Raw genomic sequence first — 17,904 nt, forward strand, 5'->3', positions numbered from 1 at the left:
TGTAGGTATGCTGGTCTTGTTGTGTTCGGGTCTTTTCCCGTGTAAGATTGAGGATTGTCTTGGCAATGTTTCAACAGGGTCTCACTCGCCAGCCGAAACATTGTCAAGACAATCTCAATCTTACACGGGAAAAGACCCGAATACAACAAGACCAGCATATCTACACCCGGGAGGAGAAAGAAGAGCTCTCGGTAATGCTTTGGAGGACTCATCAGGCTGTGTTGGTCCTTGAGGCGGTCCACCCCCTGTCAAAGTTGGCCACACCAGGAAGGAGAGCCATCTTTCTCAACCCTAGCAACTCTTTAAGATGTGTGTGGACTCCAACTCCCAGCATTCTTTGGTGGCTGGGGAAGAGCCAAGGTGGCGCAGTGGTTAAATGCAGCACTGCAGGCTACTGCTAGATCAGCAGGTCAGCGGTTCAAATCTCACCGACTCAGGGTTGACTCAGCCTTCCATCCTTCCGAGGTGGGTAAAATGAGGACCCAGATTGTTGGGGGCAATATGCTGACTCTCTGTAAACCGCTTAGAGAGGCCTGAAAGGCCTATGAAGCGGTATATAAGTCTACTGCTATTGCTATTGCTATTGCTATTGAATTGTGGGAACTGAAGTCCACGCCACATTAATGATGTAGGATATAATAACAGAAGCTTGAAAGTTTGTCTGAAATTCCCTTTGTCTTTTTTTATACACACGGAATTCATGTGTGGGTATTTTACTTACCTACCTACCTTTCTTTCCTTTCCCTCCCATTGTCCTTCCTTCCTCCCCTCCCACTGTCCTTCCTTCCTTCCCACTTTCTTTCTTTCCTCCCTCCCCATTATCCATCCTTCCTTTCCTCCCTCCCATTGTCCTTCCTTCTCTCATTCCCATTGCCCTTCCTTCCTTCCCACTTCCCTCCCTCCCTCCCTATAGTCTGTTCTCCCTCTCTCCTCTAAGCTGTTTCTTCTCTCTTTGCCGCTCCTGCAACCCTTCCTCAAGGCTACTTCAACAATCTTTCTCCTCCTATGTGCCTTTGCCTTGTTGACCGATTGCCACAGTTAACCAAGTCCTCCCCAGGGGGATGAGTTTTGTCTCTGGAGCCGGCAGTCATTGTATCCCAGTGCCAGCGGTTTTTTTTTCTTTTTTTTGAATGGAACAAGGACTCAAGAGCCAGCCGCTATCTATCTCCTTGCCAGGGCCCAGCACCTGTTTCCTTCCAAGAGGAGAGCAGTTCAGTTCTCCTAATTCCCTAGCTAGACGTGAACGTTGTCAGACAAGCCAAATCGGCGTCAGTTCTCAAAGAGGAAGCCTTTTTGGAGTGGCCCGTCACAGGCTAGCCACGAGGGATGAAAGGTTGTTTAAAAATAGGGATGGCTGGGGAAGAAGGAAGGGATGAAGTCTCCCGAGCTCTGGGTGGGCGAGACCTTCAGCCTCCACACATCCCCTAGAAAGCACCATCAGGAAAACAGAAAAGAAAATACTAAATATACAAGTCTACATTCAAGAGCGAGATATAAAAGGGGGGAAAAAAAACATAGGATAGATTAGCGAAGGTAAGGGAGTAAAAAATGATACTAAACTATATTTGGATTTGCGGAAATACCATCCCAAGGAAACATAAACTAAGATTTGAAAGAGACACCTATAGCAACAGAAAAAGAAGGGGAGAGAGGAGAAGAGGAGGAGAGGAAGCCGAGGGAAAGAAGAAAGAGGTAAGGAGAGGAGGGTGGAAGGGAGAGAAAGAGAAGGAGAGAGGGTAGGAAAGGGAAGAGTAGGAGTAGGGGAGAGGTAAGAGAATAAGAAATGATACTAAACTATATTTGGATTTGCGGAAATACCATCCCAAGAAAACATAAACTGAGATTTGAAAGAGACGCCTATAACAACAGAAAGAGAAAGGGAGAGAGGAGGAGAGGAGGAGGAGGGAAGAAAGAAAGAAAGAAAGAGGTAAGGAGAGGAGGGTGGAAGGGAGAGAAAGAGAAGGAGAGAGGGTAGGAAGGGGAAGAGTAGGAGTAGGGGAGAGGTAAGGGAAGAAGGAAGGGGAAAGAGAGGAGTAAAGAAGGAAGTAGAGAAGGGAGGGAGGGAGAAAATAAAGGGAAAATAAAGTGGTGTTACAACAGGTGGAAGGGGTGGTAAACAAAGCAACCCAAACTGTATATTATAACCTTTTGAATGGAATAACAAATTTATAAGAATGACAAATGTAAAGGAGAAGAACTATGTGAATGTATACCTATAATTGTATGTAGGAGAATAAAAAACAAAAAACTTTTTATAAAAAACAAAGAAAGCACCATCAGACCCTTCTCCAAACTGATGGACGGAGAGGCCAAAAATAACAGCTGCGATGTGTTTTAAGGTCACGTTACATTAATTGGTTGAATGATAACAGAGCCTCCCTGATCCTCTCTTTCCCCACTCCCCACAGCCCCCTCCCCACCCCAAGACAGATGGGAAGGTTTCCTTCTGCAAAGCGAATTGAATCCTTTTGACCTTTCCCCAGTTCTTCTGCTCACGAGAATCAGCCTCTGGGAAAGCCAATGGCGAAAGTCTGCAGTCAGGCTGGGATCAGGCGGGCCAGGATTTACAGAGGAGGCCTTGGGGACGGGACACCAAAGGCAGGGAAATCAAAACAACCTCTTTCCTTCGGAGGGCAAGGGGAGAGAGAATTCATTACACCCCCAGCCAGCCCTCCCCGGACATGTCTGTCACGATGATCTAGAGCTCAAGTCATGGGCCTCCGGGGAGGAAGAGGAAAAGTTTTGAGCCTTCAGAAAGGTTAGAATGATTTGTGCGAAGTTTGGTTCTGCTTGGAAGATTTGCATTCTGTCTCTCTTCCAAGGAGATTAATCACGATCTCTCTCTCTTCTCTTTTTGTCTCTGTCTCTCTCTTCTGACTCTCTCTCTCTCTGTTTTTCTCTCTCCTCTCTCTTCTCTGTCTCTCTTTGTGTCTCTCTTCTCTCTGTGTCTTTCCTCTCTCTCTTCTCTCTCTGCATTCTCTCTCCCTCTCCTCTCTCTCTGTGTCTCTCCTCTTTTTCTCTCTCTCTCCCCCTCTCTCATTTGTCTCTATTCTATTCTCTCTCCGTCTCTCCTCTCTGACTCTCTTTCTCTCTCCTTTCTCTCTCCACTCTGTCTCTCCCCCTTCTCTCTCTCTCTGCATTCTCTCTCCCTCTCCTCTCTTTCTCTTCTCTGACTCTTTCTCTCTATTCTCTGTCTCTCTCTCTCTGACTCTCTCTCTTTCTCTCTCCTCAGTCTCTCCTCTCTGTCTCTCCTTTGACTCTCTCTGTCTTTCCTCTCTCTCTCCTCGTCTCTCATCTCTCTCTCTGTGTGTGTCTGTTTCTCTCTCTCTCTCTGCCTTTCTTTTTCTGTGTGTCCGTTTCTCTCTTTCTGTCTTTCTCTCTCTGTTTCTCTTTCTTTCTCTCTCTCCCCAAGTTAAAGATAATTTAGATGCGGCCAGTTTCTCCCACTTCTGCCAAATATAGCAGGAAGAAAAAAAGGAGGATGGGAATTCTCAAGGCAAAAGATTCATGGCCAGATACGAGAGAGGCCGTGAGAGGTGATGTATCTTCCCCACATGCTGAACAGAGAGGGAAAAAAAGAAGCATCTGTTGATTGAGTTCACACATTTGGCTTAGTAGTGGGTTGTTTCCATTCCAGAAAAACACCCGTCTGTGTGGTCAGTAAAGAACCAAAGCTGAACTGTGTTGGCGTAAAAAAAAATCAATCGTAATCAACTGGGTTGTTTGAGGGACCAAACCTACCTCTCCCTCCCTCCCTCCCTCTCTCTGCCCCTCCCTCTATCTCTCTCGTTTGTTAAGCCTTGATTTATTTACTGTGGTGTGCCTCCACCATAAACCATGGTAAGCAGAACATTATATAGCATGTGTGAAACCAGATGTCTCTTCTCTTGGATTTATGGGTCAGTTGCAATCCTACACGGCTTCTGGAGGATTTCAGTTGAGTGAGTGTTTCTTTGGCTGACACTGGAATGCATCAAAACTGGATTTTTACACCTGTATTTCTTCTTTCTCTTTTTTCCTAAGCTTTATGTTTTTTACTTCCATTCATGGACTTTAGTACAATATAAAAATCTATCCTATCTATCTATCATCTATCTATCTATCTATCTATCTATCTATCTATCTATCTATCTATCTATCTATCTATCTATCTATCTATCATCTATCTATCTATGTCATCTATCTATCTATCTATCTCTTGCCATCCATTCATCTTTCCAACCCTCCATCCATCCATCTATCTACTTACCTATCATCTATCCATCCACCCATCCATTGTCTGTCTGTCTGTCTGTCTGTCTATCTGTCTATCTATCTATCTCTTTCCATCCATCCATCCATATCTTTCCATCCCTCCATTTATCCATCTACTTATCTACCTTCCTATGATCTATCCACCCATCCATCCATAGTCTAAAAAGATCAAAAGTCATTTCTTGGTATGTTTTTTTTCTGTCTCTTTTGCTGTTACATTTTCTGTCTTGTGCTTTTAAGCTTTTTCTAGGATTTCTTTCCTTTTCTCTTCCTTATATTTGTTTGTATTAGTTCTTTTTCCTTGGGTTTTAAAAAGTTTTAATAAAATTATTAAAGAGATAGAGAGAGAAAGAGGGAGGGAGGGAGGGAGGAGAGAGGGGGAGGGAGGGAGGAGTTAATGGGAAACAGGCTGCTGTTAACTGATCTGTTTCACAGATGGCCTTGTGTTTTTAGTTGGTTTCACTGCAGCCATCAATTTGATGGCTGGCTTGAGAGCTGCCGGAGGCCTCCTGCCCTGCAAAAGCCCCAGGCTCATTAAGACCCTGGCCACATGCGTTCAGAATCTACTCCCAGCTTCCTGCTCCTGCCTTTTCCTCTCTCTCTTTCCCTTCCCTTTCTTTCATTCCTCCCTCCTTTCCTTTCTCCTCCCTCCCTCCTCCCCTCCTTCTCTTCCTCTTCTCCTTCTCCATTATGAAAGAAATAACAGAATAACAGAACTCCCCCTCCTCTTCTCCTCCTCCTCCTCCTCTTCCATTACATATAAAAAAATCTACTTCTTCTCCCTTTCCCTCTCTTTTCCTTCCCTTCCCTTCCTTCCTACTTCCTTTCCCCTTCCTTCCTTCTTCTGTCTCCTTTCCTTCTCCTTTCTGCCCTTCTTTCCTTCCTTCCTTCCTCCCCTCCTTCTCTTCCTCTTTTCTTTCTCCATTATGAAAGAAAGTCAGAATAACAGAACCCCTCCTCCTCCTCCTTCCATTACATATTTTTAAAAAGTCTACTTCTACTTCTCCCTTTCCCTCTCTCTCTTTTCCTTCCCTTTTTTTCCTTCCTACTTCTTTTCCCCTTCTTTTCTTTCTTTTTCTATCTCCTTTCCTCCTTCTCATTTCTGTCCTTCTTTCCTTCCTTCCCCTTCCCCTTTCTTCTCATTATGAAAGGAAGTCAGAATAATAGAACCCCCCTCCTTCTTTTTCTCCTCCTCTTCTCCTCCTTCTGTTCTTCTTCCCCTTCTCTTCCATTACATATAAATATAAATGAACTCTTCCTCCTTTTCCCTTATGAAAAATAAAACTTCTTTCTCTTCGCCCTCTAATAGATTCATTTGGGTTTAAGACGAAGAGGAAAGCCTTTCCTTTTGGTTCGTCAACATGTACAAACCAGGTCACTGCAGCTTGTTTAAAAAAATGATAAATGGATAAAACAAACCCCGTGTCTTCATTTTATGAACAAAAACAACTTGTCAGCAGCCCAGGACAACCACAGGCTCAGAGAGGCCCCTTCTGAAAACGAACGCTGGATTCAGGAAAGAAGACAGGTGAGCTGTTTTTTATAACCATTTCTTTGAACACAGCCAGTTCCAGTCTCTGCCCCGATTTGTTTGGCGAAAGGACAATAAATAAATAAAAATAAAAGGTGTTTGACGAAGGAACGTGGTCGATATTTACCTTGGGTTGAAAGGCTCCTTGGAGGGACCCGAAAGGACCTGGGTGGGGGAGCATGGAAGGCATTCCTGGCACGTTGGGGGTGTAACTTGGAAAGAACTGAGGGGGGAGAAAAAGAAGAAGAGAGAATTTGCATTAGAGATGGGATCATAGAACAGTGGGACATATCCGGGGGCAGTTTTTAATTTTTCGGAAGGGAAATGAAGCTGGTGCCAAAAAGCAAGATTTCGAAGGCCTCTTTTTCTCATACCCCCTAGAGTCCAAATAAAATCCTTCTTTTTCTCTCCCTCCCCCCTTCCTTTTCTCTTCCTCCTTCCTTTTCACTTCCTTTTCTTCCCCTCCCTCCTTCCCTGTCCTTCACTTCCTTCCTTTTCTCTCCTCTCCCTCCTTTTTTCTTTCCATCTCTCCTTCCATTTGTCTTTCCTTCCTTTTCTCTCCCTTCTTCCTTCCTTTTCTTTCCCTCCCTCCTTTCTTTTCTCTTCCTCCCCCCTTCTTTCTCGCCCTCCCTCCTTTTCACTCTCCCCCCTTCCTTCTTTACTCCCTCCTTTCCTCTGTCTTTCCCTTCCTCTCCCCTCCTTCCTTCCCAATTTCCACTGAAGCAGCAGTTCTGCACCACTGAGGCTCTTTTGACATAAGCCAAGATGACTTCACTTGGCCACTCCCTTCCCGTGGTTGGCCTTCACAAGCCTCCTGCAAAAGAGCCCCCTTTAATCTTCACCAACCCTCCCAATTCACACGGGGGCCAGCCAAGAAGCCCAAACTTTTACCCAACCACAACTTGCTTCCTTTGATGCTGCTGTTGATGCAGCCAGAAAGAGATATCGAGGGATAGAAAAGAAGGAAGGCAGGAAGTTCTGTCTATACTTCCTTTCCTGGGCTGAAAGGGGGAAGATGCCCATGAGGTTAAAAGATGGGGAGGCATGTCTGTTTTGGAGAACTCCTGGCTGTCTTTCTCAGCCAAGTTCTCTGCAAGCCAGAATGGTCTAAGGTCTCCTACCTGCGCAGGATAGTCTCAGAATACAGAATCACAGAATTGGAAGGGACCTTGGAGGTCTTCTAGTTCAACCCCTGCTCAGGCAGGAGAACTTATATCATTTCAGACAGGTGGTTGTCTAGTCTCTTCTTAAAAACTTCCAGTGATAAGGAAGGAAGGAAGGAAGGAAGGAAGGAAGGAAGGAAGGAAGGAAGGAAGGAAGGAAGGAAGGAAAGCAGAATAACAGAGTTGGAAGGGACCTTGGAGGTCTTCTAGTCCAACCTCCTGCTTAAGCAGGATACTACCTTTGACCATTCTGGACAAATGGCTGTCCAGTCTCCTCTTTAAAACCTCCACTGATGGAGCCCCCACAACCTCCAGAGGCAAGCTAGAAGACCTCCAAGGTTCCCTTCCACCTCTGTTATTCTACGTTCTAGAATTATCAGGATACATTAACTTAAATTATGATCAATTTTGGTGCTCTGTCCCTGGAGGTTTTCAAGAAGAGATGGGACAACCATTTTGTCCAGAATAGTACAGGGTCTCCTGCTTGTGCAAGGGGTTGGACTAGAAGACCTCTGAGGTTTTCTTCCAACTCTGTTATTCCACAATTCTGTGAAGTCAGCTTCTCTCAGTTGTAGAAAAAAGAAGAAGAGAGGGATACCCTTGAGATAAGCTCTTGGAGTTGACATTGTGCAGTTTTATTGGCAGCGAAACTGAAGTGTTTTGACACAGCCTTCCCTGTGTGATGTGTTTTTTCCCTTCACCCTCCAAGGTTAGTCTACACAGCCTTGGGCTTCCCTGCAGGGGTAGTCTTCTGTTCAAGGATGATCTGTGGCCAATTCCAGAAACATCCAAGGTTGTCCAGGCATTGCCATCTACCAAAGCCCATCCAAGTAAAGTAACAGAAATAAAACAATGTCAGAGCTGTAATAATCAGCCATTTCTAGCCAACCAATGTCCTTGAGATTATTATTATTATACACTTTATTCATTAAACATGAAACTCAGCCAACTGAACATTAAAAAATGCATCACAAATAGTGACTGGTGCTAATGGTTGATACGGGTTGCTGCCAGCGTCCTAGCTATCAACCAAGTACCTCCTTAAAATATAAGATGTTCCGAGTAGTGCAGTTTTTTTGCAGTTCCGCTGGGGTTACTGCAGGAAGCTGCAATTTGTGGATGTATCTTGTGAAAGTTTTGGACTTGGTGCCAAGTGCCCCGATGACTATGGGTATCACTGTTACATGCTTCATCCATAGCTGTGTAGTTTCGATGGCCAGGTTGCGATATTCCGTTATTTTTTCTAGTTCTTTTTCTTCGTCTCTGGCATCTCCAGGAACAATGATATCAATAAAACTGTACATTTCGGGCCTCTACAACCGTAATATCTGGTGTGTTGTGCTCCAAATGACGATCTGTTTGCATTCAAAAATCCCACAAGATCTTCATCTTCTCATTTTCAATAACTTTTTCCACTTTATGTTCCCATGACTTTCTGGATACAGGTAAATCATATTTTTTACATAATGACCAGTGGATTAATTTAGCAACTTGGTCGTGTCTAGCTTTGTAATTGGTTTGTGCAATTTTGCTGCATTCACATATTAAATGTGAAACAGTTTCAACTTTGTTGTTGCAAAGTCGGTAGTTTGGGTTGTCAGTGGATTTTTGTATCTTCGCTTTCATGGCATTAGTTTGTAGTGATTGTTCTTGAGCAGCCAGTATTAAACCTTCTGTTTCTTTCTTGATAGTTCCCATCTTAAGCCATGTCTACGTCAAGTTGTCATCACATTTTCCTTCAACGTTTTTCAAGTGCTGTCCATGCAAAGCTTTGGTTTTCCATCTATTTAATCTGTCATCCAGCTGTTTTTCCTTATATTCTGCCTTTGTTTCTGTTGTTTTTACGCTGTTCTCCGTTTTCACAGCCTGCAGCAATTTTTCTGTACTTTGGTTCACATAATCATTCAAACATCGTTTTTCTTCTTCTACAGTTTGATGGATTTACAATAGCCCCCTGCCTCCTATTTTTCTTGACAGGTACAACCTGTGGATGTCACTTTGTGGATGTAAAGCATGATACATATTCAAAAGTTTGCATGTTTTCTGGTCCAGGTTTTCCAGTTCAGCCAGAGTCCAGTTGATGATTCTAGCTGAGTAGCGTAACACTGGAACTGCCCATGTATTAATGGCTTTAATTATGTTTCCAGGATTCACCTTTGATTTTAATATTCTGATGTATTCCTTTTGCATTGATTCTTTGACTTTTCCATTCAAGATGTTATCTGCTTCCAAATATTATTGTTATTATTGTTAGTATCGCAACAACAGAATTGTATCACAGCGGCCAGTTGTTTCGCTGGATTTGGCATTGATTACTAGTTGGGACCTAGCCAGGGCCTAGAACATCTTAATGTATTTTCGTAATATGCGTGCAGATCCAAGCAGTGCGGCTTTTTGCATTTGACTGATGGTGATTTTGTCAATTTTTAACTGTTTTAAATGTAATTCCAGTGCTTTTGGAATAGCACCCAGTGTGCTGATTACCACTGGAATTACCACTGCTGGTTTGTGCCATAATCGTTGAATTTCTATTTTTAAGTCCTGGTATTTCACAATTTTTTCATGTTCCTTCTCGTCGATCCTGCTATCACCTGGTATTGCAATGTCTACGATTGTAACCTTATTTTTCTCAACCAGTGTGGTGTCTGGTGTATTATGCGCCAGTATTTTGTCCGTTTGTATGTGAAAATCCCACAAGATCTTGACCATCTGATTTTCAGTGACTTTTTCAGGCTTATGTTCCCACAGTTTGTTGCTGTTTTAATATTATAATTTTTGCAGAAATTCCAATGGATCATTTGTCCTACTGAATTGTACCGCAATTTATAATCAGTCTGCGTGATTTATTTTACAGCAGCTGAGTATGTGACCTACTACTACTACTACTACTACTACTACTACTACTACTACTACTATCCTATAAAGCACCTGAGGGTAGAACAAGAAGGAATGGGTGGAAACTAATCAAGGAGAGAAGCAACTTAGAACTGAGGAGAAATTTCCTGACAGTGAGAACAATTAATCAGTGGAACAACTTGCCTCCAGGAAGAGACTCTGGAAGTCGTTAAGAAGAGATTGAATAACCATTTGTCTGAAGTAGTGTAGGGTTTCCTGCCTAGGCAGGGGGTTGGACTAGAAGACCTCCAAGGTCCCTTCCAACTCTGTTATTCTATTCTATTCTCTTCCATTCCATTAATAAAAACAGTGATACCCAATATCGTCAGGGCACTTGGTACCATGTCCAAGAATTTTATAAAACACATCAAGAAATTGCAGCTTCCTGCAATGACACCACTGGAACGTCAAAAAACTGTGTTACTCGGAACATTGTACATCTTAAAATGATACTTGGTTGATACCTAGGACGCTGGCAGCAACCCGTATCAACCATCAGTACCAGTTAATGGTATTTGTGATGCGTTTTTGAATGTTCAGTTGACCGATTCATGTGTAATGAATAAAGTATATAATCATAATAATAATTTAAAAACCACTAAAGATGAGACCAATTACCAGAAGGAAAATATATTTCTCACTAAAAATAAACATAGCCATTTGGGATAAATGTATTTCCGAAGGCTTGCAAGGATGGATGGAGAGGCTCTCTGTACTCACAAACTTAATGAACCTTAACATATAGATAATTCTTCAAAAGCATATCTAAAATCTTTAGGGCAGAGGGGCTCACCATGAAGAACCAGAAATCTGTAAACCTGTTACCAAATTCTGATTATTATTTCTTCCAAGTCATGGAAGGGAACAATGATTAAATGCGCAACTCAAAAGTGTAATTGTATTAAGTTGATTTCATGTTAACAGAAAGAAGATGCAAATATAGATTTATGTTGGTCTCTCTTATTCCTTTTATGGGCTGTCTGTCTTTCTGTGTGTCACGGCATGGCCACAGGGGAATTTTGGCATGAAGGGTTTTCCAGCTTTCAAAAGTAGGTTTTGGAAATCAGCAGCTCCCCCCATAAACTGGGATATAAAACTGAGGTTTGTCCTAAATATTTTTCCTCCCAATAGGAAACTGGACTTTGTTAAGTGTTATCTTCCAAAACGTTTCACGTCTCATCCCAAGAAAATTATTCTTCTGAACCATTGAGAATACACCATTAAATCCTTCAGTTAGAACTAAAAAGCTTCTTGGATGAAAAGATCCATAAAACTTTGCAGTGTTGTGTCCTGCCAACGGCCAGTGGAGCTGGCAGCAGAGTCGGACAGTGAGGAGGTTGGGGAAGAACATGGGCCAGTCCTGGAGTCTGGGTCTGGGTAAGGCTCTGAAGAGGGCTCTGTGTCAGAGGCAGAGAGGGGATCAGGGCCGTATGCCAATTATCAGCTGCCTTTGGAGTTGGAGATCAGTGGGGCAGAAGAACAGCTGGAGCCTGTCCCCAGTGTGTGCACGCACAGAGCTGCCAGTAGAAGGGAACAACTAAAGAATAGGGGTCGACTTGGGAGTAAGACCACAGGTGGACGATGAATGGCCCCACCCAGAGGAAATAAAAGAGGAGCGAAAGGGGAGTGGAGTCACGCAGGAGACTCCTTGCCAAGTTTTGCAGATCTCGGCCTGGCAGCTCTCCAAGCCAGATAAGGTCTGTGACTGTAAATCCTCCCTGGAAAGACTTTGCTGGATGCGAATGAGCAGAATTCACAGTCAATGAATAAAAAGGTTTTTTTGTCCAGACAAGGAGTTTTCTTCATGTTCTTGGGAAGCCTCCGTGAGAACATGCAGTAACTCACAAGCTGCTTTAAAAAAATGCAGAAGAGAAGAAAAATATGGACATCGCTTTATGAATAAGTGACATTTGTCCACTTTGATTTAAAAATAAAACTGTACGAGAGGCTCACATTTGGTAAGCATCCTGCAAATTTTATAACATTTCCCCCCACCTCATTTGTCAAACACATTGCTCTCATCTTGGACAACTATCTTTATATAAACCTTGCCTTGGGCACACAGTTCACTTAATCTCAAATATGTAGGCCTCCCAGGAATGGTTTGATAGTCCTTCAATTGACTATGGTCATAAGCTTGCCTTCCGGACTCTGCATGGAAAATCAGATGCAAGTCACAGGATATTAACCTTTCCTGATTTGCTATTTTTTTTGGGTGTGTGTGTGTGTGTTCTGGATGAGTCCCAGTTTGAAGTCTGGCATGCTAGAGAGAGGGTGATTGATTGATGACCTGGATGAATGAAATGTCTCCAGGGACAAAAAAACACGAAACACATTATAGATTAGATACAAAACTGAATCTCTTGGATCAGAGGAAAGGCAGAATGAATTGAGAATGTCCAAGAGAAGGAAAGGGGTTTTGCAATGGCTAAGTCGACTGTTTTAATCGAGGGAAGAAAATACAAATACTTTCATTTCTACTTGGAAACTGCTTCTGGACTTTGTGCTTGTGGTGGTGGGGAAAAAAAGTAAAACTTTGATTTTGGATTTTACCGATGAGATAGATTTGTGGTCATTGAAATGGCTAATTTATATTGGTAAAGGTAAAGGTTCCCCTCGCACATATGTGCTAGTCGTTCCTGACTCTAGGGGGTGTTGCTCCTCTCCATTTCAAAGCTGAAGAGCCGAAGATGTCTCCGTGGTCATGTGGATGGCATGACTAAATGCCAAATATGCATGGAACGCTATTACCTTCTCAACAAAGGTGGTTCCTATTTTTCTACTTGCATTTTTTAATGTGCTTTCAAACTGCTAGGTTGGCAGAAGCTGGGAGAAGTCACGGGAACTCACTCTGTTAAGTGGGGCTAGGATTTGAATTTATATTGTTATATAGTTGATGTTTTATGTTAATGCCTTATTCTACTGCACCAAAGGAACTCAGAAGTCAATGCCCCTTTTTTTCATTTTCCCCTTTTGTTTCCCTCACTTTCCTTTCTCCTTTCCTATCTCCCCTACAATTTACTTTTGTATTTTCTTTGTGTGCTATATTATAAACTAATAAAAAAAACTATTAACACAGACAACTCCTTTATAATAAAAACTGCTCCAAGACTGAAAATAACTGGTTTCTTGAATTATTCTTTTCTTAATCCTAAATAAAATCCATGTAGCTTAAGCTGAATCAAAAACATCAGGTAAGGAAAACTATCAGAATATTCATGAACTGGAATAGGACATAGCAACAGGTCAGCTATTGGGGACTGGCTGGAATAGGACATGGTAACAAGGTCAGCCAATGAATAGGCACAGCAACTACGTTAGCCAATGAGGGCTGTTTAGAAACTGAAACTGTATTTGCTGGAGACAGCTAGGGGCCTGGGCGTGGCTTAGGCTTAGTTTAACTGACCTGTATAGAGGAGGTTCTCTTTATCTGTATTAAGCGCTGAATGCTGAACTGAAACTTCATTCTCTGTATATGCCTGCCTATGTTTGAACCTGCTTACAATCAGGTTCATACAATGTACCATATTTTTTGGAGTATAAGACGCAACAGAGTATAAGATACACTGAGGTTTTGAAGAGGCAAATTAAAATAAAAAAGGTTTTGCACTCTGCAAACCTCCCCAAAACGGGCCTGTTATTTTTTCAAAAAAGGGCATGAATAGCCTTTAAGAGTCTTGTAAGTGCTCCTGGGGAGGGGGGGGAAACAAGCAAAAAACGGTCTGTTTTTTGCAAAAACGGCCCGTTTTGCAAAAAGGGCATGGATAGCCTTTAGGAGGATTATAGAGTGTTCCTGGGGGCCGGAGGGGCAAAATTGACTCATTTCTGTCCTCCCCAACCCCCAGGAGCTCTCTGAAAGCCTCCTACAAGCTATACACACCATTTTGGTGAAGGGGCAGGGTTTCGGGAGGCAAAAAATGCTGTATTCAGTGTATGACGCACCCAGATTTTCATCCTCTTTTTTGAGGGAAAACGGTGTGTCTTATACTCCGAAAAACTCTGACAAAAACATCAAACACGGAACAAATTCTACACTTTTAAAGAATATTAGGAATAAAAGGCACTTACATTGGAATGTCGAAAGTAAGGATTCTCAAGTTTGGGAGCATATTTGTCGAACTGGAGGAAGAAACAGAAAGTTGAAGAAAAGTTGGTTGGTTTGGTATAAGGCTTGAAGGCAATTGAAGTATAACCGAACATACGGTAGGAGGAGGAAGGCTTGGGGTAGTTCATAGACACGGTGGAGGTGGGTTGCTATTACAGAAAGTCCTCGAGTTATGGCCACAATGGAGCTCAAAATTTATGTTGTCAAACCTTTGTTAAGTGAGTTTTGGCCCATTATACAGCTTTCCTTGCTACAGTTCTTAAGTGAATCACTGCTGTTCATTACATTAATAACCTGGTTATTAAGTGAATCCCCATGGACTTTGCTCATCAGAAGGACGCAAAAGCGGATCATGTGACCCACCCTCCCGGGATGCTGCAACCGTCATAAATATGAACCAGTTGCCAAGCATCAATAATTGTGATCATGTGAGCGTGGGGAGGCTGTAAGTGTAAAAAACAGTCCTAAGTCACTTTTATTCAGGGCTGTTGTGATGTTGAACGCTCACTAAATGAAGTGTGTTTCACTTTGCATTTTAAAGAGGCTCCTTTTAACAAAGCACACAATTTCCTTCCTAATCTAGAAAAGGGGTTTCAAAGTCAAGGCCCAGTGGCTGGATATGGCCCGCGGGGTGCTTAGATCCGGCCCGCAGGACCACCCTAGAAACAGCGAAGGTCCAGCCTGTGTGTGGCTCCCCCAAGCTCCGTTTTCGCTTGCATAGGGTTGCAGGAGGCCGCCACAGCTGAAAATGGAGCTCGGGAGCCTGTTTTCGCTGGCAGGACACCAACATGAATGACGTTGAACTGGCCACACCCACCCCACTGAGGTTGAACACAACCCTGATGTGTCCCTCAATGAAATCGAGTTGGCCACCCTGATCTAGAAATTCCGTGGGACATGGGGGTGAAGGTATTGAACTAGGAGTGGGAAGACTCAGGTCTCCTTCCCCCCCTCCCGGATTCTAGTTTCCCCTTTTAGCCAGAAGCTTGTTGGGGGTCTTTGAGACAGGCAGGCAGGTAGCCAACAGCCACAGTGCTATAACAGGTAGCACTGTAGTCCTCGCCTTATGACCGCAATTGAGCCCAAACATTCTGTTGCTAAGCCAGACAGTGGTTAAGTGAGTTTTGCCCTGTATGATGGCCTTTTCTTGCCCCCATTGTTAAGTGACTCCCGGTGGTTTAGTTAGTGACATGGATGTCCGGCGAATCCAGCTTGCCCAATGACTATTTGTCGGAAAGTCGCAGAAAACAAAACCAAACCCCTGGCCCCGGGATGCTGCCACCGTTACAAATATGAAGCAGCTACCAAGTAGGGATGTTGCAGTGATCGGCCTAACAAAGAAGGTAGCCAAAATTAAAGAGTTTTTGTTGGCCTGTTCAACCTGTGGTGGATCTTTAAACCTCTATTTTTATTCGGCAATTTGATCTCCCCGTCACACTCGGTTTGACCCTATCACCCTCCGCCCCCACATTAGTATTCTGATCACATCCTGAGAACAATTAACCCTCAAGCAGGCAGAAGAGGTCCCACCATGGGAAGGAAGGGGTCTCCCTAAAATTCCCCCGTCCCTTTCCCCAAGCCAAATTGTCACGCTCCCTTGTGCGTCCTCCACCATGCTGGAGTGCAGATTTTGCAATTGGGTTAATTACAGTGATTACCAGAGTCATGTACCCTCCAGTGTAAATACTCTGAAATTACTAGAACACGTGCAGCTGGTGATTTATCCCTGCCCCCCCCCATGGTTCGGGTGTTCGGGATTAATAAACCCGCAGAGTGGAAGATCTGGAAAAGGGGAGATCAGACATTGCAAGGAACGATGGGGCACAATTGTGTGTGTGTGTGTGTGTGTGAGAGAGAGAGAGAGGGAGAGAGAGAGAGGAGAGGGAGAGAGAATGCAGGGAGAAAGAGAGGTGGGATTCAATTTTTTTTATTACCAGTTATCTGGGCACGGCTTGGTGGGCATGGCAGGGAAAAGATACTATAAAATCTCCATTCCCTCTCCACTCCAGGGGAAGGATACTGCAAAATCTCCATTGCCAACCCACTCCAGGAGAAGGATACTGTAAAACCTCCTCCCCACTCAGGAGAAGGATACTGTAAAATCTCCATGCCCTCCCCACTCAAGGGGAAGGATACTGCAAAATCTCCATTGCCAACCCACTCCAGGAGAAGGATACTGTAAAACCTCCTCCCCACTCAGGAGAAGGATACTGTAAAATCTCCATGCCCTCCCCACTCAAGGGGAAGGATACTGCAAAATCTCCATTGCCAACCCACTCCAGGAGAAGGATACTGTAAAATCTCAATTCCCTTCTTATCAGCTGAGACTCAGGATGGAGGTGAGGCCAGACAGAGGTGGTATTTACCGGTTCTCCGAACTACTCAAAATTTCTGCTACCGGTTCTCCAGAACTGATCAGAACCTGCTGAATACCACCTCTGGGTTTAACGCTCTTCGCTTCACATCTGCGGGGCATGGGTGGCGCAAAGGGATCAGGTGACCGAGTTCTTAAAAATCTCGGGGTGGGCCAGCTCTGGAGTGAAAAATCTGAGCTTGTTGTGGTTCCCGGGAGGGGGAAAGAAAAATGGGCCTTGGGCAGCGTTCAAACCACCTGAAGGCACTCTGAGGGCGGATGAAAACCATTCTTTGTTCTTGGGTTAAGCGGATTAGTGCCGCCAAAGAGATGACAAGGAGGGAGAAGAAAGGATAAAGTGTCATTTCCCACGGGTTGGCTCTCCCCCAAATGAAGGAGGCTGGGAAAAAAAAATAAGAATACTACAAAGAGTTGCAAAACTTGAACCCTATTTCAACACTGTTGGGAAAGAAATGTTGAGCCCAGCCTTTGCTAAAGGCAGGACTGGGGGAAGGAGAGGAGTCTATCCTGTTAGTTACCGAGAGTCGTTGAGTAATGATAACTGAGTCCAACATTTCTGGGGCTAAGCGAGAGAGTCGTTAAGTGAGTTTTGCCCCATTTTACAGGGAACTAACAAAGAGAAGGATGGTGTGTGTGGTATGATAGCAGTCTTCCAGGACTTGAGGGGCTGCCCCAAAGAAGAGGGAGTCAACCTATTCTCCAAAGCACCTGAGGGCAAGACAAAGGGCAATGAGTGGAAAGTAATCAAGGAGAGAAGCAACTTAGAACCAAGGAGGAATTTCCTGACAGTGAGAAGAATTAACCAGTGGAACAACTTCCCTCCAGAAGTTGCAAATGCTCCAACACTAGAAGTTTTTAAGAAGATGTTGGATAACCATTTGTCTGAAGTGGTGTAGGGTTTCCTGCCTAAGCAGGGGGTTGGACTAGAAGACCTCCAAGGTCCCAAGGTGGCGCAGTGGTTAAATGCAGCACTTCAGGCTACTTCAGCTGACTGCAGTTCTGCAGTTCAGCTGTTCAAATCTCACCGGCTCAGGGTTGACTCAGCCTTCCATCCTTCCGAGGTGGGTGAAATGAGAACCCGGATTGTTGTTGGGGGCAATATGCTGACTCTGTAAACCACTTAGAGAGGGCTGAAAGCCCTATGAAGTGGTATATAAGTCTAACTGCTATTGCTATTTCTTTTTTTTTTGGAAAAAGTTTTTTTTCCTTTCGAATACATTCACAAATATACATTCTTCTTCCCCTCTCTTTCCCCTGTTCCTCCTCTCTTCTCCTCCTTCTTACCCACTCTTCTACTCTTACTTTTCCCTCCCTTGCTTCCTCTGCTTTTACCCTTTCTTCCTTTCCCTCCTCGTCCTCCCTCCTTCCCGTTGTTGCCCTTGCTTATTCACTTTCTCTCATGGATTCTCGCGGTGGCATTTCCGCAATCCCAACTTCAATTCTGTTCTTCTAAATACACAGTTATTGCTGTGAAATTTAAAAGAAAAGGTCAAAGGACGGGAGAAGAGATCTCCCTTCCCCTCACGTGTCCCATTAAGTCAAAGAGTTGCTGTGTTTCCAACCCACAATTTGGATCCCCCCC

The 17,904-nt window shown here is 43.8% G+C and overlaps 1 protein-coding gene across 10 annotated transcripts in view; it reads right to left on the reverse strand.

Moving 5' to 3' along the window:
• FBRSL1 (fibrosin like 1) overlaps positions 1-17,904 on the reverse strand; it is a 592,776-nt gene that overhangs the window by 20,540 nt on the left and 554,332 nt on the right. For all 10 annotated transcript variants that reach the window (XM_032229092.1, XM_032229090.1, XM_032229091.1 and 7 more), the window contains 2 exons: positions 13,912-13,962; positions 5,913-6,008 (listed from right to left, as the gene is read on the reverse strand). In XM_032229092.1, coding sequence (XP_032084983.1) covers positions 5,913-6,008; positions 13,912-13,962 — 147 coding nt within the window. The remainder of the gene's footprint in view (positions 1-5,912; positions 6,009-13,911; positions 13,963-17,904) is intronic.

This window comes from Thamnophis elegans, chromosome 13, assembly GCF_009769535.1.
Source record: "Thamnophis elegans isolate rThaEle1 chromosome 13, rThaEle1.pri, whole genome shotgun sequence".
Classification (NCBI taxonomy): Eukaryota; Metazoa; Chordata; class Lepidosauria; order Squamata; family Colubridae; genus Thamnophis; species Thamnophis elegans.